This window comes from Leopardus geoffroyi, chromosome E1 (genome assembly GCF_018350155.1).
Source record: "Leopardus geoffroyi isolate Oge1 chromosome E1, O.geoffroyi_Oge1_pat1.0, whole genome shotgun sequence".
Taxonomy (NCBI): Eukaryota; Metazoa; Chordata; class Mammalia; order Carnivora; family Felidae; genus Leopardus; species Leopardus geoffroyi.
The window spans coordinates 19240031-19267600 of record NC_059330.1 but is presented as its reverse complement, the minus strand read 5'-3'; the positions used below and the strand labels follow the sequence as shown (position 1 = coordinate 19267600).

Here is a 27570-nt window from a genome sequence, read left to right as displayed (position 1 = left end):
CTTTCGACTCATGTAATTCAAGTAGGGCTACAGTTTCACCACGGTGCTCCAGGGATGGGCACATGATTCAGGCCCAGACAACCAAGATATCCCATCCCCCTGCCACAGCGATTGCCTCAAGAATTGGCACGTGACTCAAGCCAGGCCAGTAAAACCAGGACCCTTGCTGTACCTACTGGCAAACAGGTCATTTTCCCTCAGTTGTTAAAGCTGAGAACGCAATCCATTGCTGACCATGGGAAGAGCTTCCTGGGAATGACATCGACCCAAAGGAAGTGGAGTCGAGAGAGAGAAGACAATGTTCTCCAGATGACCCTGTTCAAAGCTCTGCACGAGGTCATGCAAGAAGCCAGGCCATCCCTTGATCTCCTCAGGTGCATGTGCCAATTGATACCCTTTTTAGTTTGCACAAGTTTGAATTTCATTTCTGTCGCTTGTAACAAGTAGAAAAAACAACACATTGTATATTATTCCAGAATATAGAGGCAGCATCATATATTCAACAATTCCCCTTTGGAACATAGTTACAGTGTTTTCTTTCTTTTCTTTTTTTTTTTTTTTTTTTTTTTTGCTACTATAAACAAGGCTGCAACAATTGTTCTTGTATTTATGGTACTTTACTACAGGGTAGGAGCATAAATCTATGGGAGGGACTAGCAGGGAAAGATTAGGAACTCAATTAGGTAATAATTATGGAGCACCTTGCATGCCTGACAACAGAACCTGTGGATTCCTTTATATGAGGAATCAATGGTGCTATTTAACACCCCGAGAACGACGAGATGAGATGTGTACTGGCAACTGCCTCCAGAAGCAATGTGGAGATGACCCGGAAGAAGTTCCCCGCGAATTAGGAAGTTGGAGGATAATGCTGCATTAGCACAGGTAAGAGCTAATAAGCAAGTGTCAGTAATGGCAGTGGGGCAAAAAATGGTTCCAAAAGGCATTTTCAAGGCACCTAAAAGAAATAAACCATTAAGATCCAATTAAAAAAAAAAAAAAAAAATAGAACACATACCAAAGGACAGCCCCTGCTAAAAAAATAGCAGTAGGTGGTTATTTTGATCACATGACTAGAGCTAGGAGCAAGCACTTAGCATGAAAGGTTTTGCCAAACAGATACTATTGAGCCGAACCACATTCTCTTTTTGGAATTTGAAGCATGCAGTACTGAGGTAATGAAAGAATTAGTGGCTGGGGCTAAAACTGAAGGGATACAGAAAGAGAAAAATCATGAAGCAGAGTTGATTAGGAAGCCAGGAGGGAGTCAGAGTGTAAACTGGTTCCAGAACTGATAGCCACCTAGTTCTGTCTACATCTGGGCAGGCTCTGCTGCAATTCCTGTTTTTCCTGAGAAAATAAGAAGGGCTTCTTTGCAATAACAAAGGTCACACTAAAACAACTTAATTGATTTGTCAGGATCTCACTGTTAAAATCAAGACTAGGTGACTGATAATGAGGAGGATAAAAGAAAGAGGTAAGAATTTAAAAAGATCAGGGTTTCTAGCATGGGAACGAAGAATGATGTTATTGAAAAAGAGAATACAGTGTGAAAAAGTGGAAGTGAATATACAGAATTAAGTTTTGCATACTTCAAGTCTGAAATGTCCCTGGACTATTTGTAAGGTGAATGGAATCCACAGGTCAAAAGATGTTAATTAATCCATTGTAGTCCAAGCCATAGAAACACAAGAATATCAAAAGAGAAGTCCAACCTAAGCGCTCTTTGACAAAGCTGGCTATGTAGAGATAAGGCCTTTACAATCTTCTGGACTTGTACAGTGGAGGAAACAGGCCTCTCTCTGCTCTGAGCTCCTATGTGCTCAACTGTCTTTGAGCTAAGACTTCACACCAGGTGAAAATGAAGGCCAAGAGGAGCTCTAGGAAGTCTAACTAAAAAGCTGAAAGTACCCAAAATCTGAAACTGGAAGAGTCCTATCAAAAAACAAAAAGAAAAAAGAAAAGAAAAGAAAACCTCAAACATACTCTGTACAGAACTTTTAAGTCACAAAATATTTTATGGGACAGGTCGACAGTTTTTATAAGTTCTACCCCTCACCTTTTTTTTAACATATGAAGAAACAGATTCAGAAAAAAGTAACTTGTCTAAGATTATGTGGCTAGTGAAGCAACAAAGTTGAGAATCCTTAACACTCTCAAATCACCATGTTACATAGGTTTCCCGGAAATCCCACTGATTTAATCCAACAGAGGGTGTCTGCACTGAGGTTTCCCAGAAATCTTTGCTACTTGTAAACTAACGAGAAGTTAAAGGGGGAGGAGGACACGCACCTGTTTGCCTCTCTCACCAGTGTTTCACTTTTAATTACTTCAGCAAAATAGGGAGGGTCAAAATATACTGACTACATTAAAAGTTGTGGCTGAAACACAAATATGCTTCATCTCAATTGCAAAAGAAAGTGAAAATTACCTTAGGTGATTTAGAAACAGGAACTGATTGAAAAGTTGGAGAGAAGACTTTCAAGGGAAACGAAGAGACCTTACTCAGAGTTGTTCAAGAGGAGAGCACAGGGTAAATGCAAGTTTCTATACTCTCTTGATTCCATAAGACCCAGTACTTGGGGCTTCCCGGTCTTAATGCTATCTGAATTATTTGACTAAATTAGTTTCCCACCTTCTGCATCCCTTTGCTCAGTCCCCTCCCGCCATTTCTCAACCTCCATTTCCTATATACCGACAAGCTCTCGCAATCCATGGCCATTCAGTCTCCTGACAGAACTCTTCAACGTATGCTAAATTCAGGAAACTCAGGAAGATTAATTTCTACAGCTACTGAATAGTAAAACTAAGATTACACATAGTCCTTGAAATTCCAAAACCAATGGTCTCTCTGTTAGACCACACCGTCTCTGCGGTTCAAATACCACGAGTTTATGATATGAACAGGAAGAAGTAAAACTCGCCAACTTGTATTACAGGTAAGTTCTCAAAAGGTAGAATGAGGCAAGAAAGAGAAGACAGTAGCAGGGAAAGCAACGCAAAGCTTCATACCTACTGTGAAGAAGGAGCTCACAGCATTTTCAGAAAGGTTTTCTAGGCACTAGCCTGGACTGAAGACAGCATGAAAAAAAATGCAATCAATTTTCCAAGCTGGCACCTGTGCCATCTTTATAGAAATTTCCACACCTTCTCTAAATTATTTGTTAAATCACCCTGATGTTGTCATACATAGCATATTACTGAAAGTTCTTAGAAACAGATTCTTAAAGTTTTATTTCTGTCATGTTGTAGATATTATTTAATCAGAATGCACCTAAAAAGAAAAGATTCTTTGCTATTTTTTTTATTCTTGGTAATTAATCCATTGTAAGGAGTATAAAAAAAAAAAACTGATGTAAGAAAGAGAAGCCAATAGGAAATAGGTCTCCTGAAAAGCAATTTCTAATATACCACGCATCATTTTGGGACAGGCTGGTTATTTACCCTGCTATATTCTTCCAGGTAAACTTGTCTTCAATTCCAGTGAAGTCAAACGGGAAAAATCAAACTTGCTGTCTCTCTCCATTTTGAACACTCTGATAAGAGAAACTGAAACAGTATGTCTTACCTCCGTGCAACATAATAAAATATAGGATTCCCAGCTTTGGAAGTCCCAGCTTGGTAGAAAATACTTAATGTTTTCAAAGCCTTGAACTCTTCTTTTTCATGTACTTGATGCCTGAAAGGAAAAACAAACAAACAAACAAAAAACAGGGTAACTCATAGGCTTTATATTGTCCATTGAGTGTTTATAAAAACCCATGATTAGACCAGTGATGAAATATACTAAATGATAAAACATTTAAAAGCAATACACTTCCTGAAGGGCAATTTGACAACAAGTACCCAAAATTTCAAGATGTTACTCTTTGAAACATAACAAGTCGTCCTTAGCACTACCCTGGGCAGTAATATGAACCATAGGATTGTTTTTAAATTAAAAAAATCCTTTAATAATTTATTTTTGAGAGAGAGAGGCAGAGAGAGACAGCGTGCAAGTGGGGCAGGGGCAGAGAGAGAGGGAGACACAGAATCTTAAGAGGGCTCCAGGCTCTGAGCTGTCAGCACAGAGCCCGACATGGGGCTCGAATTCTTGAGCCGTGAGATCATGACCTGAGCCGAAGTCAGACACCCAACTGACTGAGCCACCCAGACGTCCCTACCATAGGATTGTTTTTAATCATGGTATTTTCTTTTTCTAGAAGCTGTTTTTATTTTCTTTTTCTAGAAGCTGTTGAGTTTTTGTCTTTTTTTTTTTTTTTTTTTCAACATTTATTTTTGGGACAGAGAGAGACAGAGCATGAACAGGGGAGGGGCAGAAAGAGAGGGAGACACAGAATCGGAAACAGGCTCCAGGCTCTGAGCCATCAGCCCAGAGCCCGACGCGGGGCTCGAACTCACGGACCGCGAGGTCGTGACCTGGCTGAAGTCGGACGCTTAACCGACTGCGCCACCCAGGCGCCCCTATTTATTTGTCTTTCAAGAGTTCAGTTTATCAACCTTTTCTTTTTGGGTTTATAATTCTGAATGATTAAAAAGGCCTTCCTTTGCATATGTTTTCTTCTTCATGGGAGTTTATCCTCATGAATGATGGGAGCACCTTTTTCCAGTCACTCACTCAGTTGTAGCAACACCATTTATTAAAAGTCCATTCTATGGCTAAAATCAAAAACACAGGAAACAATAGGTGTTGGCGAGGATGCTGGAGAAAAAGGAACCCTCATGTACTGTTGGTGGGAATGAAGGTTGGCGCAGCCTCTGTGGAAAACAGTGTGAAAGTTCCTCAAAAAATTAAAGATAGAATTACCATAGGATCCAATAACTCCACTGGGTATTCACCCAAAGAATATGAAAGCATTAATCTGAAAAGATACATGTACTCTGTATTTATTGCAGCATTATTTATAATAGCCAAGATATGGAAGCAACCCACGTGCCCATTGCTAGGTGAATTTTTTGTTGTATGTTAGATCCCCATATGTATTTTAAAATGTTTCAAAAAAAGCCTGATTTGATTTTTATGTATTCTGTTAAACATTCAGTGTGTAATTATTTGAAGCTTCAGGTCATTCACCAACCCTGGGACGTTGTCGTCTGTTGTCTCTTCAAATATTACCTCTTCTCCATTCTCTCTAAGCTCCATTTCTGAAACATCTATTACTCATTTTGGACCTTCTCCTTCTGTCATCTGCATCTCTTAACTTTTTTCATATTTTCCACTTCTTTATCAATCTGTACTGACCATATGTTGGTAATGTGCTCAGAAATTATCTTCCAGCTATGTGTTTTAAAAATAAAATATTTTAAAAATATATTTCCTTTGGAGGTACCTGGGTGGCTCAGTCGGTTAAGTGTCTGACTCTTGATATCAGCTCAGGTCACGATCTCAGGGTCATGAGATTCAAAAAAAATTTTTTTAATGTTTATTTGTTGAGTGGGGGTGGGGAGGGAAAGGGGCAGAGAGAGAGGGAGACACAGAACCTGAAGCAGGCTCCAGACTCCAAACTGTCAGCAACAGAGCCGGACTTGGGGCTTGAACTCACAGACGGCAAGACCATGACCTGAGTCGAAGTCGGACACTTGACTGAGCTACCCAAGCACCCCTCAGGGTTGTGAGATTGAGCCTTCAGGCGGGCTCCGTGCTGAGCATGGAGCCTGCCTGGGATTCTCGCTTTTGCTCTCTCTGCCCCTCCCCCACTCACGCTGGTGCTCTCTCTCAAAATAAACATTAAAAAAGCATACACCTAGTATATAATACTAGGTGTTACAGTAGTATAGTGTAGTAGTATAGTATAATACTAGGTAATATAGTATAAAATACTTTGACCTAGTACTTCTGTACGTCATGTATCTCTTATGTCCTGGAAGGGGTGGGGGAGAGAGGTTCCATCATCTCAGTTCATTATGTTGCCAGTACCAGCTCAGCATTTGTTTAGTATTAATGGAAACAACCTAGATATCGTTTGATAAGGGCAACAGGTACACACACGTACAAATGATTATGAGGCTGTGTGCCAAATGTTAACTGAATTATCTCTAAAAGGTGAATATCTCTAAGAAGAGTAACTGAGAATTTTTTACTTTCTTTAGAGTTCTGACTTTTGAGTAACTTAACAATTTTATTTTTATAGTTGAGAAAATGAAGCTTTCTTCATTTTTTTTTTTTTTTTTTTTTTTTTTTACAAAAAAAACGGGTCTCAAAGAGCATCAGCGGGAGCTGAGAGGAGAACAAAAATAACACTTAACATTTATTGAACACTATATATACCAGACACTGTTAGATCGGTTAGTCTCCAAAAGCATGGAAGATCGTCTTTTATAAGGGAAGCTAGGGTCTCAGAGAAGGAGCAATAAATAGGTTTTCTTAGAAAAGTGGAAAAATGGCTAGGATGTTCTCAGTAAGTGGTGAATAAAAAAGCTATATGTTTTTGTACTGTGTAATTTTCAATTACGTAATATGAAAACTGTGTGTGGAAAGTATTTCTTTAATCACTTAGGAATAAACATTTGTTACAATGAAAAGAAATATAGTAGAGCTAAAGATAAAAAATAAGCTGGAAAGGAGACTGTTTTGTATTCACACATTCTTTTAATGGTATCAAAGAACTGGAGTCATGTGTACAAAACTATGGCCTATCTGTGATATTATCAATAGCCAGCACTTACAATGCAAAGCACAGTATATGCCAATCTCTAATGTGAGTTAATTTCTGCATTTTAATTTCTGCTTTTTTACTTCCGTCTCTGGCACATATTATGAACAAAATACCCACTTCAGTAAGTCACTGAAGCACTTACTAAGTGACTAAGTGTAAAGTACTATGAAAGGTACCTTAAAGACTAAAGGACTCAGCACACCATCTTCGCTCGAACGTCATAAAAGTGCATGTCTAACAAGGAGGCTCTTTTACCTCACAAACTAAATCCCTCTAAATGAGATTCAAAACAAATGTCCACAGAAATTTTACAGCAATACTGAAATTTACTGAATTTCGGGAGTCTCAATCTAAAAGAGGTTAACAGCATCAAATTTGGGGAGGGTTCTGAAAGATGCTACAGTGTGGCAGAAAGCAAGAGCTCAGAACTTAAAACCAAAGGACCTATGACTGAGGTGTGGGATCTTGGGCAAATCAGTTACTCACACTGAGCTGCAGAATCTCCCTTAACTAAAATATGATTATCTACCCTCCCTTATAAGTATTAAATGCAAAAACACCTCAAAGCAATATGACACAGTACCATTCAAAAAGATATTATTTTTAGAGGAAAACCAACTATAAAACAAAGCACATGTCAACAACAGATAAGGTAAGAAACAAGTGGGATCCCAAAATATGGCAACGTGATCATCAAGCACATCTTTCGTAATAATCTTCCATCAGAAATACAAGTATATCCAACAAGTGGTCTCCTGGTAAACCTTGCATCTCAACCAAAAGAGAGCAATTATTATTTCACGGTGGTACTTTACCTAGTCATAAATTCCTCAAACTTTGAACTGGTAAGGTTAAGGCTGGACCAATGTGTATCGGCCACAGGTTTGTGCTCTGGAGGACCCAAGTACGCAAGAAGTGTTGCCATCTTATCAAAAGGTCGTCTTCCAACAGCTTTGTGGTCCCTAGAAACAGCAAACTACTTAGAAAAAAGCAGCGGTTCACATGTAGCTGTACACATTGCTTTAGCTTATCACTGGTTGCTTTACTTCTTACTGTCAGCTGGTGGTTCTCGCTGATTTGTAAAAACAGCAACAAAAAGACCTCGAAGGTTGTAAATACACACGGAGACATCTTAGAAATATGACCACTCCCCAAACTACAAAATTTATATAAAAATTCATTTTTTCTAGTATTCTTAATCCATTACCATTAAACAAGCAATAAGTAAAAATAACATTGTAATCCACTTTTTCACAGGATGAAAAGAATCCTTCTTGAGAAACTCCTCTTTATGAATTGGACATATTTGTCGTTCATATCAGATCTCTGCTTAACCACGGTAAATATAGATTTTCAGTAACTATTAAGCATTTAAAACTACACGAGAATAACAAGATACCATTTCACAAACATCAAATCGGCAAAAATTATGACGTTTACTAATGTCAACTTTGGTGAGGATGTTTATAAAGAGGTATTCTCACGCAGTGCTGATCAAAGTGTAAATGAGCATGTACACTTTGAAAAGTAATGGAGCGGTATCTAGAAAAGGTAGGGCTGTGTGTACCCCAGAACCTAGCAATCACACATTCAGGTAATACACAAGAAGACAAATATGAAGCATATTTATTACATTACTACTTAGAACAGTGAAAATCAAAAAACAGGCCTAAATATCCATCAATTAGGAAATGTGAAAATAAATTTTGACATAGTCATTCAATAAAATACTAACATAAGTTAATGGTAAATCTCAAACAGAATATTGTGTGAAGAGACTTATTCGCTATATAATTTATGCAAAATTTTTAATGTTTATTTATGAGAGAGTGAGAGCGGGGGAGGAGCAGAGAGCGAGGGAGACACAGAATCCAAAGCAGGCTCCAGGCTCTGAGCTCTCAAGCACAGAGCACGATGCAGGGCTTGAACTCATGAACAGTGCAATCATGACCTGAGCCACCCAGGCGTCCCAATTTCTGCAAATTTTTAAAACACACAAAGCTATGTTATATATGCCTATAATTTCCTTATTTTGTCAGTTTCATAGAGAGAAGTAATAGCTTTTCCCCCAAGAAACAAAATGTTATAAAGATCTGAAGTAAAATAGCAAACTAATGTTAAAGCTAGTTGGTAGACATGGGTCTCTGTTATATTACAGCCTATACTCTTCTGTATGTTTGGAATTTTTTTTTGAAATATCCGAATTTTTAAAAACTCTGTAGCATCAAGCTACACGAATATGTATGTGAATTATGTAAGAGAAATGAATGTTTGCATTTAAAAGTTCACAGTTTATTTGCGTGTCACACAGACAAAGCATCTTCATCCTTTTATGTCCCAGCATACTTTGGTCATGCCAGTGTCACTTTAACCCAGTAACCCTTCATGAAGGATTAAAATGCTCTCTCTTTTAAACTACCATCTCTTTATTAGTTAGCCTTAGCTTCATGGTCTTCTAGCATTCCCATGAATGAGCAAACCATTTTTATTAGAATTTAAGATTTTTCTGGGCTCATTTTACATTTGTAAGAGGAATGCGTGGGAATTTGGGCTGTTTATACACATACACAACTTGAAAGGGCAGCAAGTGATTCAGGCTACAATAGGCTTTAAAAACAGCTAATAGGGGCGCCTGGGTGGCTCAGTCGGTTAAGTGGCCGACTTCGGCTCAGGTCATGATCTCGCGGTCCGTGAATTCGAGCCCCGCGTCGGGCTCTGTGCTGACAGCTCAGAGCCTGGAGCCTGTTTCAGATTCTGTGTCTCCCTCTCTCTGACCCTCCCCCGTTCATGCTTTGTCTCTTTCTGTCTCAAAAATAAATAAGCGTTAAAAAAAAAAACAAAAAAACAAAAAAACAAAAAAACAGCTAATAAACCAATACCCAAGTTAATACTTTTCAATTATTGGGTATTTTCTACATAAAGCTTTATTTTCAAATACTTAGAGTATCACAAATAGAATCAGAACACTGGCAATGTTTTAATTATTAAATTCCCTAGAATTAGCTGCTCTTTAGATTCAGATACCAATACTCATTTGAACTTCTAGTAAACGTAAACTCCCCTATATCTTGTTGCACACGTTTGATGTTTTGCAAACCAGAAAAATCCAAAGGGCTAATTTGTGATTTTTTTTTTTAGCTTAACACTTAAAAAAAAAAAAAAAAGTCTGTAGCACCAGGTAGACTGGGTCATCATTTCATACGAGTCAACCGTTTGCCTATTTAAGAGTTTAAGGCTCTACATTTCTCTTTCCAAACCTTAATTCCTATTCTAAGCAGATGCAGAGTAAAAAAGCATTATTCGTGCCCAATAATTTTTATAAATTTAAACTAAGAGTTTTCAAAATCTCCATGACTGCGAAATCTTACCTGTTACTGGAAAGATACTGGCCAATTTTCTCTTGATTGTTCCAGAGTAGACGATGTAAAGCAAGCACATTGCCATCACTGATGAAGGAGAGACTATGATTTACTGCATCACTGGTAGGACAATCAGATGCTATATCAAGGAAAAACCTTAAAAAATACAAAGCCATTAGAATTTTTACAAACTAGATGCACTCATATCTATGTTTGAATCAAATTGATCTGAAGTAACTTTGTAAAATAACTGACATTACAAGTATGGAGGACTATAAGTATTATTCACATGTGACTGTCATTAAACACAGGAAGAGACAAGGAGAAAGTTGGTTTTCCATTTCCCATACCGGGCTTCAGCTTCATGGTAGGTTCTGAAGTCAGACAACAACAAAATTTATTTATTTATTTATTTTTTTTTTTTTAATTTTTTTTTTCAACGTTTATTTATTTTGGGGACAGAGAGAGACACAGCATGAACGGGGGAGGGTCAGAGAGAGAGGGAGACACAGAATCGGAAACAGGCTCCAGGCTCTGAGCCATCAGCCCAGAGCCCGACGCGGGGCTCGAACTCACGGACCGCGAGATCGTGACCTGGCTGAAGTCGGACGCTTAACCGACTGCGCCACCCAGGCGCCCCAAATTTTTTTTTTTTTTTCAACGTTTATTTTATTTTTGGGACAGAGAGAGACAGAGCATGAACGGGGGAGGGGCAGAGAGAGAGGGAGACACAGAATCGGAAACAGGCTCCAGGCTCTGAGCCATCAGCCCAGAGCCCGACGCGGGGTTCGAACTCACGGACCGCGAGATCGTGACCTGGCTGAAGTCGGACGCTTAACCGACTCCGCCACCCAGGCGCCCCTCAACAAAATTTAGATAGATGAGACTTTGGATCGAAGCCAGTACAGTACTTTATAGATAAGGAAATGGAGACCAAGACAAGACAAAAGACTTCCCCAAAGTTACACAGCTGGTTAGGTCAGAGCCAGGATGAGAACCTTTGTTCTCTTAACTTTCTATGGGTAGTCAATCTGCTGGAATACGAATCCTATGCTGACATTCACTTTTTTCTTCAATAGAGCTTGCAGTCCAACAATATACCTTTTAAGTGCCAACTAGACAGAAACTGGTAAGAACGACAATGAAAAACTGCAAGAGAGAGTTGCCCAAGTCCAGCTTAGACTATGAGATCAATTAGTTTCACACTACATGAAAAGCAGAATTCTGGACTTTAACTTACATTTACAAAGCATTTTCTCATACACTACCTCATTTGTTTCTCTAAAATCAACTCAGAACACAAACAGTTTTGCCCCTATTTACAGATAAGCCCACAACTCAGAGAGATAAAGAGAAAGAACTAGTTAGTTATGGCACCTCACAGAACTCAAGTTTTCTGAAATCATAAAACTTCAACAGTTGTCATTATTCCTTTGAGTAACTTTTTAGTTCAGGTACACTTTCAAATCGAAGTATCAAAAATATTCTAGCATCAAAATATTGTCATTATACACTATTAAGCATAATATGTGCCATTTTGGCTTTAGTTTTTACAAGAAGGAATCTTTTCCTTTTTCCTCTCCCCCATATTATAGCAACTTCAAATCTTTTATTTTAGTAGATGTGCCAAAAATCCCTGCTAGTTTTCAAGTATGGAAGTCACTATCAAATTATAAAGAATATGGATTTATTTCGCTACTGTCTCTTACAGTAAAAGAAAATAAGATTAACTCTGCTCTTGACCTAGAGCGGGAAGAGGAAAAAAACCTACACAGGAGCTCCACGTAGACCAAGTACACAGACTTAAGTGAAACTGACAATATTTAAATCAGATAGAGCAATCCTACCTCCGCGCTGCATCAAAGTTGCTTTTCACAAAATCATTAAAAGGCCGCATATGCTCTTCTTTTGTGAAGAGAACATGATTGGCAATGCTCTGAAGTATCTAAATAATAAAACACGGTTATAAATCAGATCATTCATTGCATGAAGTGTATACGTTCGCATATTCTTTACAAAAAACTAATTTTCTCATCAACATAATTTCTATTGCTGAGTAAATTATTCCTCATGCTATAAATATTAGGTGTTGTTTCTATTCTTTTCCAAATTACTACATATGTATATACATGTATGTATGTATATATATGTGTGTGTGTGTATATATATATATATACATATATATATACGTACACGTATATATATATACACATATATACACATATTTACATATATAAAAATACATATTAAAATTTTTAATGTCTTTTTTTAATGAAAACTCATACAGTCTCCATTTCAGTCTCCACTTTAGAATTTCCAGAATGAATATATAGAAAACTATCTTTAGGAGACATTTGTTAAGATATTTTCCCATGATAATAAGGTCCATCAGATATCAGTCTAATGAATTCCTTTGTAATTTAACAACTAAAAATAAAACAAAAGCATATAAGTGAAAACCACAGGCTATTTCAAAAATAAATTCAAGTGTGAGTACAGAAAATACAAAAAACTGAAAATTTAGTTGGAAGGGAAATTTAAAATAGATTAGCAAAATAATTCTTCACCTTTGACATTAACTTCAAGCCCCTTTCAATTCTAGGTGGCGGCTTTTTATCTAAAATCCCTGCTTCATACGGTGAGACAATGGCAGGATTGATAAATCTGAGGAACATGGCACTTCCCACCGCACCGATGCTGTTCTGAGGGAAACGCTGGCTAACCACCTAAAAATAAGGAGTTGAGAACTGAGTATATGGTTTGAATTTAAAAAGGAAATGGGAAGAAAGAGCTCGAGGGTCAGACTTTGGCACAAAAACTCTGCACAGATCAAGCCTTGTAAACAACACATTTCTATTTTTTTCCTACTCCCCAAACATCAGTAAATAAAACTTATCCTCAATTCTTGCCCTCCACCCCTTTTGAAGCACAACAAAGGTATCTTAAAAAAAAAAAAAAAAAGAAAGAAAGAAAGAAAGAAAGAAAGAGAAAATCTTCATGAATGAGTGGTGGAGAGAGACCTGAAAAAAGATCTTGCATTTATCATTGTTGTTTATACTGCAAGTTTGGTAAGTAACAAAAGCACACCAAATTTTCACACAAAGATTACCATATTTTACCAAGATTAACAGACATGAGAGTGCGGTCAACTCTTACAAGGCAAAGCTAAGTTTTCAACAGCATACCCCAAAACATCTAATATCTAACAGTAAATACTTACATTTTGTTGTATACCTGGTACAACCACGTGTCTTGAACAAAATGCTTGCCATACACAAACAAAGGTTAGGTTTTTTTTAGATTCCTATCAAGAGAAAACACTTACAAGTAACAATGCCAGTTCCTTTTCTTCCTCAGAATGCTTTTTAAGATAAGGACCTATTATTTAAATCATGAAGGAAAAGGAATTCTTGGGGATCTAAAGGAAAAACAGATCCCACCAGCAGAAGAGAGAACCCCTATGTGTACCTCAACGTGCAATTCTGTCAAATAAAAAAAGTGAAGGAAAGAAGAAATAGTTGCTCACACTGGAAAACAATGTGAGCCCAATATTTAAGATGGGGTTTTCTCTTTTTATAAAACATTCTACCTTGAAGGTAAAGTAATAGGCACATTAGATTGGGAAAAGTGTTACGAAACTGGCTTGGGACCCATCTCTTTCCAGTTACTGTTTTAACACAGGAAAATTATATTACTCTAAAATGTACATGTTTTACAGATAATACACACACACTTATTTTGAAAGAACACTTGTGTAACACTTTAATCTCCACAATTACGCTTGCTCAGTGTAGCTAACCGCTGCATAAAGCAGTGGTGATCCCAACAGCCAAGCCGCACGCAGCACTGCAGTCGATATGCTAAGATTCCAGGGATAAACCTACATTTCAGAGGACGGTGAAGGAAAATGAGAAAATGGGCTTTCTGTGCAGAATCCCACGTAACTCTAGTTCACTTTACAATGCCTTAATAAAGTAATACTCCTTGTCATGAATTCACACAGCTCACTGACTCCAGATTAACTCCGGGAAGAATAAGGATTATTTCATTTCATTCTCTTCCCTTTAGTGCTTCGTGTGGTATATACATTTTCAACGTCTTCTTATTCGCTGCCTAAAATCTCTAAATAGTGTTCTGCCGTATCTGAGGGAATTAGTAAATATAAGATTTCAGACGATTCAGGTTTTCAAGCCCAAGAACACCCTCTCAAGTGGCGCCAACACGCAGGAGTTGTAACTAACATATTCTCACCTTCATTTACACTACGTAGCTCAGGAAGCGTTCTTGTGTTACAGCGCTCTGGGTGCTACTGCGTGAAGGACAGCCTTGCTGTACTTCCCTCAAAGGAAGCTGCTGCAGACGGCTAAATACAGCAGCCTCACCAGAACAGCTTTAAAGCCCAAACACTGTTTGAGAGTTATTTTTAGCTGAAATACAGTTTTAGCAATAGAATTAAGAAGAAAATTCAAGTGCTTTTACTATTCTAGTATAGTATTTAACCTTTCGGAGAAGAGGAACAGACAAATGAATATATACATTCACACAGACCAAATTCTTCATACAATTTCACAATGTTCGGGGACCACCATTGCTACTGAGTGGTTCTTTTGGAACTCCTAAATTTTAATCTTAAAACAGAAGAAACTTAGCAACCAATCTACAAAATTGTAAAGCTTGTAAAGAGTTAGCAAGAAGAGGATTAAAAACTGCTTTATATTTAATTGTAAACAGGTTGTTTGAAAGGAACAGCCATATATTCAGATTAATCCGTTAAAATCCTAAAACAGTTTTTAAAAATTGAAAGCCATAATTTGGTTTCCAAAGAACCAATTAATTTATAAAATACTAACCTGCTGTGAAAACATCTCTCAAAAACCAGTAACTTGTACACATATTTTTCAAAGTAGCTACTTACTAGTTTTGTCTAGAACAAAAAAGTTTTAAAGTGTGACTCACACTTATACCTGATTTATACTTAATACTATTAATCTCATGATATAATGAAAAGGGAGAATACTGTCAAACTTCTGAAAAGTACTACATTTTCACTATCCTCCACATCTTCAAAGTTAATTCTTGTCAAAACTCAAAGTACCCACACCTCAGAAACACACATTGTTTCTGGTATCATATAATTATGCATCCCAATGATGACAGTATCAGTATATTTTTGGAACTAAAACCTTACAAAATGTACTGAATATCAAACAAAATGCTGTATAACAAGTTTCATGAGACAATTTATAAAAATAGTTCTCTCTCTTTCACCACTAATGGACATCAATGTAATTTTACCTCATAATATACATACTCAAGTGTTTTATTTTTTAAGCTACAAAAATCTAATTTAGATCCCAAACACATTCTGCACAAAAGATCGAAGTTGGGCTAGTCTATACTCTGAAACCAGTTACTAGTCAAATGTCCTCTTTACTCCCTCGAGTAAACTCTGAACAATATGGTACAAATAAATGCAGTCATAAACTTTACACAGCAAGAGGACCACTACGCATACATGCTTAATTCCCAGAGTTAGGTAGACAATTAACTTCTAGAAGGAGATCTGATTACACATTATGTTTGAGCATAATAAGAGGACTTATCTATAATATGACTATGCAGCTAATATACCAGAAGCCAGAACCTTCACTCTATATTTTACATATTCCGATCCATTATCCGTATACCCCGAAAGAGTTAGCTTGCTTTTTAAAGAAAAGATCATTAGATTCATAAGCCAGCAACTCCATAAACTGACATTTTAAATTTATGATGACTATGTTGTCTTCATACTTTAGAATGTGTTCCCAAATACCTCAAATTACCAATCAGTTTCCCTTTGTTTCCATGAGGACCTCATATCACCTGTGCTGAGAGATACATTCCAAAACTCAGTGTTACCCAGAAACTTAAAAAAAAATCTGAAAATAACACTAGCAGAAAATAACATTTCAAGGAACAATTTTAGACAAAATCTTAATAAATAAAGCAATGTTAGGAAGGCTAGAAAACATGCTCTAGAGAAACACAGAAAGCCAGAATTTTAATTTATGTGATACACTACACAATGCCATTAGTAAAACACTGAACGGGTGTTAGAAACGGTAAATTAATTTCAACAGTGATGGTGTATACATGTTAAACTCACATATGCTGAGAATTAGAAGCATTAGAAAGGAATGTTTTTATTAAGCAAGAAAGCCATCCAATCCATTTGCTCACAGCTGACCCAACCTACTTAACATACTCAAAATCGTGAATGTACATAAGCATAGTTGTCTAAATTTTAATCTAGTTCTGAATTTAAAACAGAAGCCTATTATTTGTAAAGCTTAGACAAGGAATCAAAGATGAAACCAAATGAATATTCTAAATTTTACCTCCGTACGTAAACCGCCTACATGATTCCTAAACGTTTTGTTTTGTTTTGCTTTTTAACATCTTTCTCTAAAATCATTTAGATTATATGAACAAAGATAATGCTCGGCCTGGTAAGTCATAGTGACAGACAATGACAAATTTAAAATGAATGAATCTGGACCAAATTCTACTCATGGGAAGAAAATAAAATTATGACTACTGTAATTTTCTTCCTTTTAATTAGGACAAGTTCATAGAAACAGGCAGATGTTTGCAAAATGAGGTGTTTCTATACAAAATGGACTCAATGAGTTTTCTGTTATTTCAAAAGTACTATATTCTCAGTCCCAATAGTCTAATCGTGACTTTCTCTAAGGTAAACGTTTATCATTAGGATTTTTATAATCTAAGCACAAATATCTAAATTCTGGCTCAGACTCTCTAGATAAAAATATAAAAAGTAAAAAAGAAAACAAAAAGAAACTGCAACTTTCAGGTAAGATTTAGGAAGTGACACTTTCCCTCCGTATATTTCTAACAATGAAGAAAAACTTTCATCTCTAGGAAAAGAAACCATTCACATTACCTGCAACAAGAAGCAAGAATGAAGAGAGTCAGCATTTCCTAAGGCCTTGAAATTAAGTTTCTTTTGCATTCATTTATAATTTTTAAAATAACAATAATAAAATTAGACCAGAGATATCCAATGCAACAAATGCCCCCAAAACGCCTTTGGGATAAATCAAACCAAAGGAACACAGAGAATGTTTCAATGTAACTTAATTCCAGGGTTAATTGAAATGAAAGCTATTTTGTGCCAGAATTAGTAGAATGATTTTACAGTGAAGGTCAAATAGGCTGAAGTGAAGATGTTCTTAACAAACAGCAAAAGATTTTTGTTTTGCTTTGAAAGAAACAGCTAATAAAAAGTTCTCCAAACTTACTGATTTTTTGTTTTCCTTTTTTTCTTTTACTGTAGCTTTATTCAGTAGGGAGTGGCAAGTTGCCTACAGGACAGAGATGAGCACAAACAAGTCACAGCACCAACTACATACAGCAACAAAAACAATGTTGGCTTGTACATAAAATTACATGATCAAATGTAACACAAATGGAATCAACAAAAAATTAGAAATCAACTGAATTTCGAGGGATGAATTTTATTTCTGGATTTTAATTTTTATCACATTTTCAAGCCAAAGCACTAAATAAACAGCAAGAAATGTTGAGACAATCATATCTACTATTTCTGGCTATAAATCACGGAAAAGTTCTCCCCAAGTAAATTTGAGGACATTTCATATTTACATTTCAGTTCATTCCTAGCTTTTGATAAATTTCATGTAAAATGTTCATTACAAGTAGATCACACACTAAAAACACTTCCATGTGTCTACATAATTTTTTCTTGATAAATACTTCTCTGTGTATCCTTCAATTGACTTAAAGTTCTTTTTTCAATAGCTGGCATTTAATTTAGACCTAATGATTTAAAAAATAAACATTAAATGACTATATATAAGGGGAAAATTCACTTCAGAGATTCTCAATTAAAAATGTGTCGCTCTTAAAATTTCACATATTTTTCTGCTGGCAGGCTACTTCCTGAAAAAGTTCTAATCAGAGGAGGTTAAAAGCTCTGCAACGTTTGGAAGAAGAATGTTATCAGCTCAACTAGAAATAAGCATTAATTAATATTAAAGTGAAGAAACTGCAGAGAAAATTATAGAATAAAACTTAGAAGCCGCTTAAAATTTTTCACATATTTGACTATCAGAATGTAGCAAAAAACAAAATACCAAAAAGGAAAACAAAACAAAACAAAACAAAACAAAACAAAAACAAAACCCACAGACATACTGGCTTCACCTCTCAGAGTTCCTTCTAAGCCAAAGAGTTCTTTTTAAATTAAGACTCCTGGTTAGATCAGACGAGGCACAACAATTTTTTTAAATATCTTTAAAACCAAATTAGATCCACCATACATGGCATTTCATTCTAGGAATTCAGTGCATTCAACACCATAACCTTAAAGTTAATTTGACATTTGTTCACCCATCCGTCCATCCATCCATCCAAGTAGTTACTGTGCATCTAACATGCCAGATACCATTCTAGGCATCAGGAAACAGCAGTAGAACAAAAAGACACAGTCCTTCTCTCACAGAGCTTTGGTTCAAACTTTATATACAAAAGTACTAGTAACCAAATAGATCACCAAAACACAGTTTTATGTAACTTTTTTTCAATTTTGATGTATAATTATCATTTATAGCCTTTAAAAAACTGGCATGGGGTGCCTGGGTGGCTCGGTTGGTTGAGCGTCCGACTTTGGTTCAGGTCATGATCTTGGGGTTCATGGGTTCGAACCCTTCATTGGGCTCTCTGCTGTCAGCACAGAGCCCGCTTTGGATCCTGTGTCCCACTCTCTCTCTGCCCCCTCCCCACTCACACTCTTGCTCTCTGTCAAAAATAAGTTAAAAAATTGTTGTAAACTACTTCTGTTCAGAGAAGCAGATTTACTGGGAAAAGATGACATTTACTTAGAATCATAATATTTGGCTTTCTCAGAATTCTCTCACTATAACTTAAGAGAACATCCATTCTGGGAATTATTTTCTCATTATAGGTACCCCCTGCTTTTTGAAAGTTCGCTTTCACAAAAGACTTACATTAGTACCTATTTTTGCTAACTAAAAGGAATCCAAAGAGAATTTTTGCCTTTATGAGGAAAAAAGCAAAAAACGAGTATTACAACCAGCATCTGTTTTTCAGCGAGCCATTACAGAGGAAGCTCACTCCCCAAGCAGCGAGTTGACCACCGCCAAGCTCCTTCCCCAGGCACTACTTTCAGTATCAAGTCGCCACAGCTTTGAACTTGTCTAGGAGCATCTGTGCTTTATCTCAACTCATTTTGTGCATCCATTAGCGGGATGTGCCCTAAGGTATCAGAAAAGCCTAAGAGTTCATAAGGGTGTTATGCTTACCATAACACTGGGTGGGATTAAGCATTTCAACTGTGGTGAATGAAAAAGATACTGCATGTGCACTCAACTTGCCTGTATCCACCATTCATATTATTTACTGACGGAGAGAAAGAATTCTGAAAGTTGCTGAAGTTACTATTGGTTCTTCCAGTAGCAAAGTGGTCTCTTTCAGTCAGCATCCAGTACTGGGTGCGATGGGAAGTCTACCGCTTGGGTGGATTGATGGGTGAACAAAGCAAAGGGTTCCATTAAGTTACCTCACACTTCAGGAGACATCCATTTTTTTAGTAAGCTGAAACAGAAAGTACTGGACAATGAGGATCAAAGTGTTGCAAAAGGCAGAATTGAAAGGTAGTCATGGGTGGTTTGATCGGTTTTGAGGCAAGAGCAGCTTCATAGCTTAAAGGTTACTGGAGAGAGTGTTTTGGCTGATACTAAAGCTGCCGAAAAGTTCCCAGAAGAACTGAAGAAAATAATTATAGCAGGTGGTTATTCACGTAAACAAGTGTTTAACTGCAATTTATTAGTGGAAAAAGTTGCCACGCAAAACATGTATTTCAATAGAAGAAAAGCAGGCTAAAGGACACAAGGCATCAAAGGACAGGTTTACCTTAATGCCTACTATTAACACCACTGGTGATGCTGTCCTTAGTCCTCTACTAGTATGCCATTCAGAAAATCCAAGGGCACTTAAAGGCACTGATAAGGATACGCTTCTCATGTTTAAATCACGTCCAAGTGGTTGGAATATCCAAGTGATTTTTTTCTGAGTGCATGAGTGGACACATTAGTCCTTTTGTTGAAAATACTGTAGAGAAAACAATCGTGATAACAGGTGTCTTCTGATGGTTGAAAACTGTGCTGCTCATCCACCCGGCATTACTGAGTATGACAGTAACACTGCGGTTGTGTTCTTCCTGTTGAATATGACGTTGTTGGTAGAACCATGTGTCCTAGGCCTAACGGGCACGATTAAACCTTCCTATATGCAAGAACCAACAGAGAAGCCAACTCCAAAGGATTTTTACAAAGGATCTGGAAAAGACTACCATTTAAAACTGGCATTCGCCAACCTTGGAGATCCTCTTGATAAGCTAACAGTCTGGGTGAGAAATGGTGCTTAGTGGATGGTCTCCTGAAGCAGTGAACAATTTTAAAGGCTTCAAACCAACAATAAATATGGCCAAACCAACTGACTTTGGCTAAGGAGGATCAGTTTGTGGAAACTGAATATGATGTTGAAGGTTTCGGCATTCCATGACCAAGAAGTGACAGATGAAGAGGTGATGCAACTCCAAGAGGAGAGAACACCGAACGACAACGAACGCAGCAGTGAACGGCCGGACAGTGCAGTTATCCAGGAACTGAACGGGAAGCACTTGAGTGAGATTTTTGCTACAACGGACAGTGTAGCAATTTTTGCTACAACGGACAGTGCATGCAGTGATTGCAGAAAAGTATGGCTTTAATTTTGAAAGGGCACGTAGGTTTAGGGCAGGTTTGCATAACGTTCTGAGTGCCTACAAATAACTGTAGTATAGAAAAATGCAAGAGGCTGAGCAGTTGAGCATACTGTCGTATTTCAAGCCTTCCACACCAGCCACATTAGTCACGGCAGACGATGAACCTCGACATTTGACATCGAGGCAGGCAGACATAGAAGAAGGTGTAGACGTTAGTGACCGGCTCGCACTGATGGATTTAGACAATGATGAGATGTTAACAGGTGACCCTCTTCCTCTCTCTCCTATACTCCATACTCCTGTACCTCCCACGACCCCAACCTCCAGCACCCCAGCCTAACACACCACCATCACCACCTGTCAGCCCTCTGGTGTGCCGTCTTCCCAATTTTGGGAAGCCAAACTACACTGTACATACATTATTTGTACTTTATACAGGCTGTGTATTTATCATATCATTCTTGTTTTTACTATATGTTAATGTTATTTTAGCTTTTATGTGTTATTTGGTATGATTTGGTAGGCTATTTTGGGGGTCTGAGAACGCTAAAAAAATTTCCATATAAATTAATGGTAAGTGCTTCTTCCCTTTATGTCACCTAGGCTTACAAAAGGTTTCACAGGAACACTCTACTTTGGGATAGCGGGGAAAACCTGTATTCCAAAACTATTAGGGGGACAAGTGGAAATAAATACATGGAAAAATGTCTCGATTATAAGTCTCACACATGTTCACAGTTGGCTATTCTTACGTAATCGGAACCCAGTTCACTAAGTAAGGAGACATACAAAATAAGAAACCTGGTTAAAGCAGCATTCAAAAAAAGCTTAACAGTCAAAAATATGAACTCAGGAAAAAAGAGGTAATGCTCAGAGAAGTTCATTAGCTATCAATATCCTCACTTTTCAAAATTTTCCAAGCAAGTCCCAAAGCAGGAGCCATGTTTACTAGAGGAAACAATCGACTACTATCCTTCCCAGCAGAACACAGAAGTACAAAGGTACCATTATGTCACTGCCAAAGTCAAAAGGGCAAGAAAAAGCCAGAGGAAAGATGAATAGAAGAGCAAACTGAAGGGAAAACTACATTTTGTAGGAGACTCAGTGAAAGAATAACTTGAGATCAAAGCTTTTTTTTTAATTAGTAATTTTAAAATTCTGTTATCACTTATTAAAAAACAAAACCTTATTTATAAATAAAATAGCGCACTTTTGCTCTACAGTACTCTACGTTCCAACAAGCTTCGACCTTATTGAAACTTACTTCAACCAGTGCGCTGACACAACATTTAAATAATATTCGTAAAGAGAATAATTTTATGTGAAATTTTAATACGAGAATTCAGCTCTGTTATAATGCAGGATATTTAATTATGGCATGCTTTAAAAAGTACAACACATAGTATTTTAATAAGCCAGAAATGATTACTTTGCTCTTACTTCTGATTTATGTTCACTACCTCCTCTCTTCCTATGAAAGCTGGCAAGAATCTTGTCTACTTGGGTGGAATGGATAGGAGAATTTATTCCTTCATTAAATATTTCCAAGTAGTTACAAAGTGCCAAGCCCTGTTCCTTTTACCTTATCAGAATCATGGTCTCAGATTGGACTCCCAAGTTTGCTGATGACACAAAAAATTTTTTTTCCTTTAGGATGCCAACCACATGAAGAATTTTACTAAAATCTAGTAAAATCATGTAATCAGGTAGTCGGTAACCATTCATTTTTAACTCAAGCCAAAGCCACTGCCACTTCAGAAAACGAAATGTTCTCTGAAAACTACTAAGGCCGACCAAGAAGTTGACACATACTATTTTAAATATATGCTCACCATTTCTTGTCTGCCTAGCTTTATAAACAAGAAAAAACGAATCAGATTTGAAGAAAAACCTGAATAATGCCCCAACTCAAGATATTGTTCACTGTATAAGGTTTCAAATTACAACTAAACTACCCTCTAGTCTCAGATTTAAGTAGCTGAAAAAATTACATGGGGTTCTCCTAAGCCTCCTTGAGCTATTTTAAAAAGGCAGTAAGAGTAATGATAAATTAAGAAAGTTTAATGCGAGGTATACATATGATGACAAGATTTTTTTTGGCTTCTTTCCACCTTTGTTGAGAAATTACTGGCATATGTCACTGTATAAGAAGTTCAAGGCTTACAGCATAATTTGCATATATTGTAAAAATAATTACCACAATAGGTTCAGATAGCATCCATCTTTTCATACAGATACGATAAAAAAAGAAAGACAAAAAGTGTGATGAGCACTCACAGGATTTACTCTCTTCACATCTTTCCTATGTGTCATAGAGCAGGGTTAGCTATAGTCATCAAGCTGTACGTTATGTCCCTACTACTTCCTTAGTACTGGAAATTTGTACCTTTTGACTACTTTCCTCCAATTTCCTCTGCCTCCAACCTCCACCACAAGTCTGATCTCTTTTTCCATGAGTTTAGCTGTGTTTTTTTTTTTTTTTTCATGGTTCCACATATAGGTGAGATCATACAGTATATTTGTCTCTCACTTATTTCACTTAGCATAATGCCTTCAAGGGCCGTGTATATTGTCACGAATGCCAAGATTTCCTCATTTTGTATGGCTCAATAATATTCCATTTTGTATATACCCACAATTCTTTTAAACCATTCATCTGTTGATGGATTTTTGAGTTGTTTCCATGCCTTGGCTACTATAAATAATGCTATGAACATGGGGGAGCAGATACCTTTTCAAGTTAGTGTTTTGTTTCCTTTGGATATAGTCCCAGAAGTGGAATTGCTAGATGATGTGGCAGTTCTATGTTTAATTTTTTGAGGATTTTCCATACTGTTTTCCACAGTAGCTATACAATTTACAAGTGCACCAACAGTGCACAGGGTTCCCTTTTTTCTCCATCCATGCCAGCATTTGTTATCTCTAGTCTTTTTGATGATGGCCACTCTAACAGGCATGGGTTGATACCTCATTGTGGTTTTTTTAACAGGCATTTCCCTAATGACTAGTGATGCTGAACATCTTTCCATATACTTTTTGGCCTTTCATGTAACTTCTTTAGAGAAATATCTATATGTCTATTCCAAGTTATCTACTAATCATTTTTAAATTTGCTTTTTTTTTTTTTTTTGGGCTATTGAAAATTGTGTAAGTTCTTTATATATTTTAACATTAACTCATTATATACATGGTTTGCAAATATTTTTTCTCCACTCCATAGTTGTCTTTTCATTTTATGGATGGTTTATTTTGCTGTGCAGAAACTTTCTAGTTTGATGTAGTCCCACTTGTTTATTTTTGAGTTTGCTGTGCTTTAGGTGTCATATCCAAAAAATATTACCAAGACCCATGCCAAGAACCTTTATTCCTATGTTTTCTTCTAGCAGTTTCATGGTTTCAAGTCTTACATTTAAATCTTTAATCCATTTCAAGTTAATTTGTGAGGGACTTAAGATATGGTTCCAATTTCATTCTTTTACATGTGAATATTTGGTTATCCCAGCACCATTTATTGAAAAGACTGTCTTTTATAATTAGTTGACTCTATATGCTTGGGTTTATTTCTGGGCTCCTGATTCTGTTCCACTGGTCAGTCCATCTGTTTTTATGCAGTACCTACTATTTTGATGACTATAGCTTTAAATTAGGAAATGTGGTGCTTCCTTTGTTCTTTTTAGGGGGGAGGTACGGTGTTTTGTGTTTCCATATGAATTTTAAGAGCTTTTTTTTCTATTTCTATAAAAATGTCACTGAAAACTTGATAGAGATTGCACTGAATCTACAGATGGCTTTTGGTACTATTCATATCTAAACTATTAATTCTTCCAATCCATGAACACAAGATACCTTCCCATTTATCTGTATCTTCAATCTGTTTTCATCAATGGCTTATAGTTTCCAGAATAGAGATCTTTCACATTCTTAAATTTATTCCTAAGTATTTTATTGTTTTGATGCCATCGTAAATAGGATCTATTTTTTCCCATAAATTTGTTAGTGTACAGAAATGCTACTGATTTTTGTATGTTAATTATGTGTACTGCAACTTTACTTAGTTCACTGATTAGCTCTGTTTTTTGGTTGTATTTGGGATTTCCTATATATATCATCTGCAAGTAGAAACGATTTTACTTCTTCCTTTCCAATTCTGAGGCTTTTAATTTTTCTTGCCTGATTGCTCCAGCTAGCACTGCTAGTACTATGTTGAATAGGAGTGGTAAGAGTGGATACCCCTGTCTGTTCCTCATCTTAGAAGAAATGCTTTCAACCTTTTACCACTGAATATGTTAGCTGTGTGGTTGTCATTTATGGCCTTTATTATGTTGATATACATTCCTTCTATGCCTAACTTATTAAGAGTTCTTATCATGAATAGATGTGGAATTTTGTCAAATCCTTTTTCTGCATTTATTGAGATGATCATATGATTCTTTTCTTCCACTGAATTAACGTAATGCATCACACTGATTGATTTGCAGATGCGGAACCATCCTTGCACCGAAGGATAAATCCCACATCATCATGGTGCGAACATTTTAATATGCTGAATTGTTTGCTAGTAATTTACTGAGAATTTCTGTATCTATACTCCTCAATGATATTTACCTATAGTTTTCTTTTCTAGCAGTGTCCTTTTCTGGTTTTGGTATCAGGGTAATGCCTCACAAAATGAGTCTGGAGTGCTCTCTTTTCAATTTTTGCTAAGAGTTTGAGAAGGACTGGTTGTTAATTCTGTAAACGTCTAGTAAAATTCACCAGGGAAGGCAACTGGTCCTGGGCTTTTCTTTGTTGGGAGAATTTAGGAATTCTATTCAGAGTTTCTATTTCTTCCTAATTCAGTCTTGATAAGTTGTATGTTTCTAAGACTCTTTCCATTTCTTCTAGGTTATCCAGTTTGTTGTCTAGTTTGTTCACAGTAGTCTCTTATGACCCTTTGAATTTCTGTGGTATCGGTTGTGAGGTCTCCTTTTTCATTTATAATTTCTTGATTTGGTCCTTCCTCTCTTCTCCTTGCTTAGTCTAGCTAAAGGTTTGTCAATTTCGTTTATCTTTTCAAAGAAGCAACTCTTAGTCTGGTTCATCTTTTCTGAGGTTTTTCTATATTTATTTCTACTTCACTTATTTCTGCTACAATCTTTATTTCCTTTCTTCTGCTAACTTGGAGCTCAGTTTATTCTTTTTCTAATTCCTTAAGAGAAAGAGTTAGGTTTCTTATCTGGGATCTTTCCTGCTTCTTAACATAGTTGTTTACTGGTATGAACTTCCCTCTTAGAACTGCTTTTGCTACATCGCACATGTTCTGGTATGTTGTGTTTCCATTTTCATTTATCTCAAGAAACTTTTTTATTTCTCCTTTAATTTCTTTTTTTTAACCATTAATTGTTCAGGGTAGTGTTTAATTTCCATGGGTTCACTCATTTTCCAGCTTTCCTCATGTAATTAATTTCTAACTTCATGCCATTGTGGTCAGAGAAGATACTTGGTATGATTTTAATCTTCTTGAATCTGCTAAGACTTGTTGTGTGACCTAACATATGGTCTATCCTAGAAAATGTTCCATGTGTGTTTTGGAAGAATGTATATTCTGCTGTTGTTGGATAGCATGTTCTATATGTGTCTGTTAGATGCATTTGGGATTTAAGTGTTGTTCGAATCTGCTGTTTCCTTATTCTCTGTCTGGATGACCTATCCATTGTTGAGAGTAGGGTATTAAAGTCCCCAACAATTACTTCACTACTATTTATTTCTCCTTTTAGGTCTGTTAGCTTTTGCTTTATACATTTAGGTGCTCCAATGTTGGGCACGTAAATATTTATAACTATTGTATCTTCTTGATGTATAGACCCCTTTTTATCATTATATATTGACTTTTGTTTCTTTTTGCCATTTTTAGTTTAAAGTCTATTTGGTCCGAAATAAGGATAGCTACTCCTGTTTTTTGTTTTTGTTTTTTTCTGGTTACCATTTGTTTGAAATGACTTTTTCCATCCCTTCACTCTCCGTCTATGTGTGTCTTTAAGGCTAACAAGAGCCTCTTGTAGGCAACATATTGTAGGATCTTGTTTTTTTTAATCCATTTAGCCACTCTATGCCTTTCAATTGGGAAAACTTAATCCACTTATATTTAAAGTAATTATTGATAGGAAAGGACTACTGCCATTTTGTTAACTGTTATAAGTTTTCTTTTAGTGATACAGCAAAAACATCTTTATAAATAGCAATGGGGGAATAATTCACACAGAGCAGCCTGAAACAGCTTTTTAAAATGGTGATTTCACTGATCTTGCTAATGTCTCTAAGCAACTGAAGCCCTGTGCTAAAAAACAAATGGCTGGGGATGACTCTGCAAAGATAAAGACATAAAGACATGGGCTTTGGTAAATGTGTAAATTCTTTCCCCTATACCCACCCCTGTCCCAAACTCCAGACCCACCAATTTTTCTTCCAGAATCATAGTTTGAACAGACTAACACAGATTTGCACTAATTTCCCCTGGAATTATTATATCGTCCCTGAACCTGCATATGCAATTCAAAAGCACAGTGAAAGCCATAAAAAGAACACAGACCTAATTTCCTCAACAAGTAGGGGATGACTGCAGACATCTGAACTCAGAAGCATTACTTGCAGTGCTAGTGTTAAAAAGTCTAATAATTTGATCTGAATGTTGGTGCAATATATTTTAGAAGTAGTGTTCTATGTAAAATAATCAGATTAATTGGTTCTAGGAAAAATTGACACAAAC

General features: G+C 36.6%; 1 protein-coding gene and 1 long non-coding RNA gene across 17 annotated transcripts in view; both read right to left on the bottom strand.

Moving 5' to 3' along the window:
• The window catches only part of NF1 (neurofibromin 1), a 249817-nt gene that overhangs the window by 93937 nt on the left and 128310 nt on the right, over window positions 1-27570 (bottom strand). For 12 of the 16 annotated variants that reach the window (XM_045488002.1, XM_045488009.1, XM_045488003.1 and 9 more), the window contains 6 exons: window positions 17320-17382; window positions 12583-12741; window positions 11863-11960; window positions 10025-10171; window positions 7472-7618; window positions 3569-3679 (listed from right to left, as the gene is read on the bottom strand). In XM_045488002.1, the coding sequence (XP_045343958.1) occupies window positions 3569-3679; window positions 7472-7618; window positions 10025-10171; window positions 11863-11960; window positions 12583-12741; window positions 17320-17382 (725 nt within the window). Of the gene's footprint in view, window positions 1-3568; window positions 3680-7471; window positions 7619-10024; window positions 10172-11862; window positions 11961-12582; window positions 12742-17319; window positions 17383-26989; window positions 27169-27570 lie in introns of those variants that run through there. The other 4 variants (XM_045488011.1, XM_045488010.1, XM_045488005.1 and 1 more) reach the window with 2 other exon arrangements.
• LOC123603298 lies at window positions 533-3562 on the bottom strand. Its single transcript, XR_006714820.1, has 2 exons — window positions 3013-3562; window positions 533-958 (listed from the first exon to the last, which is right to left on the bottom strand). It is a non-coding gene; the product is annotated as an uncharacterized LOC123603298 (long non-coding RNA).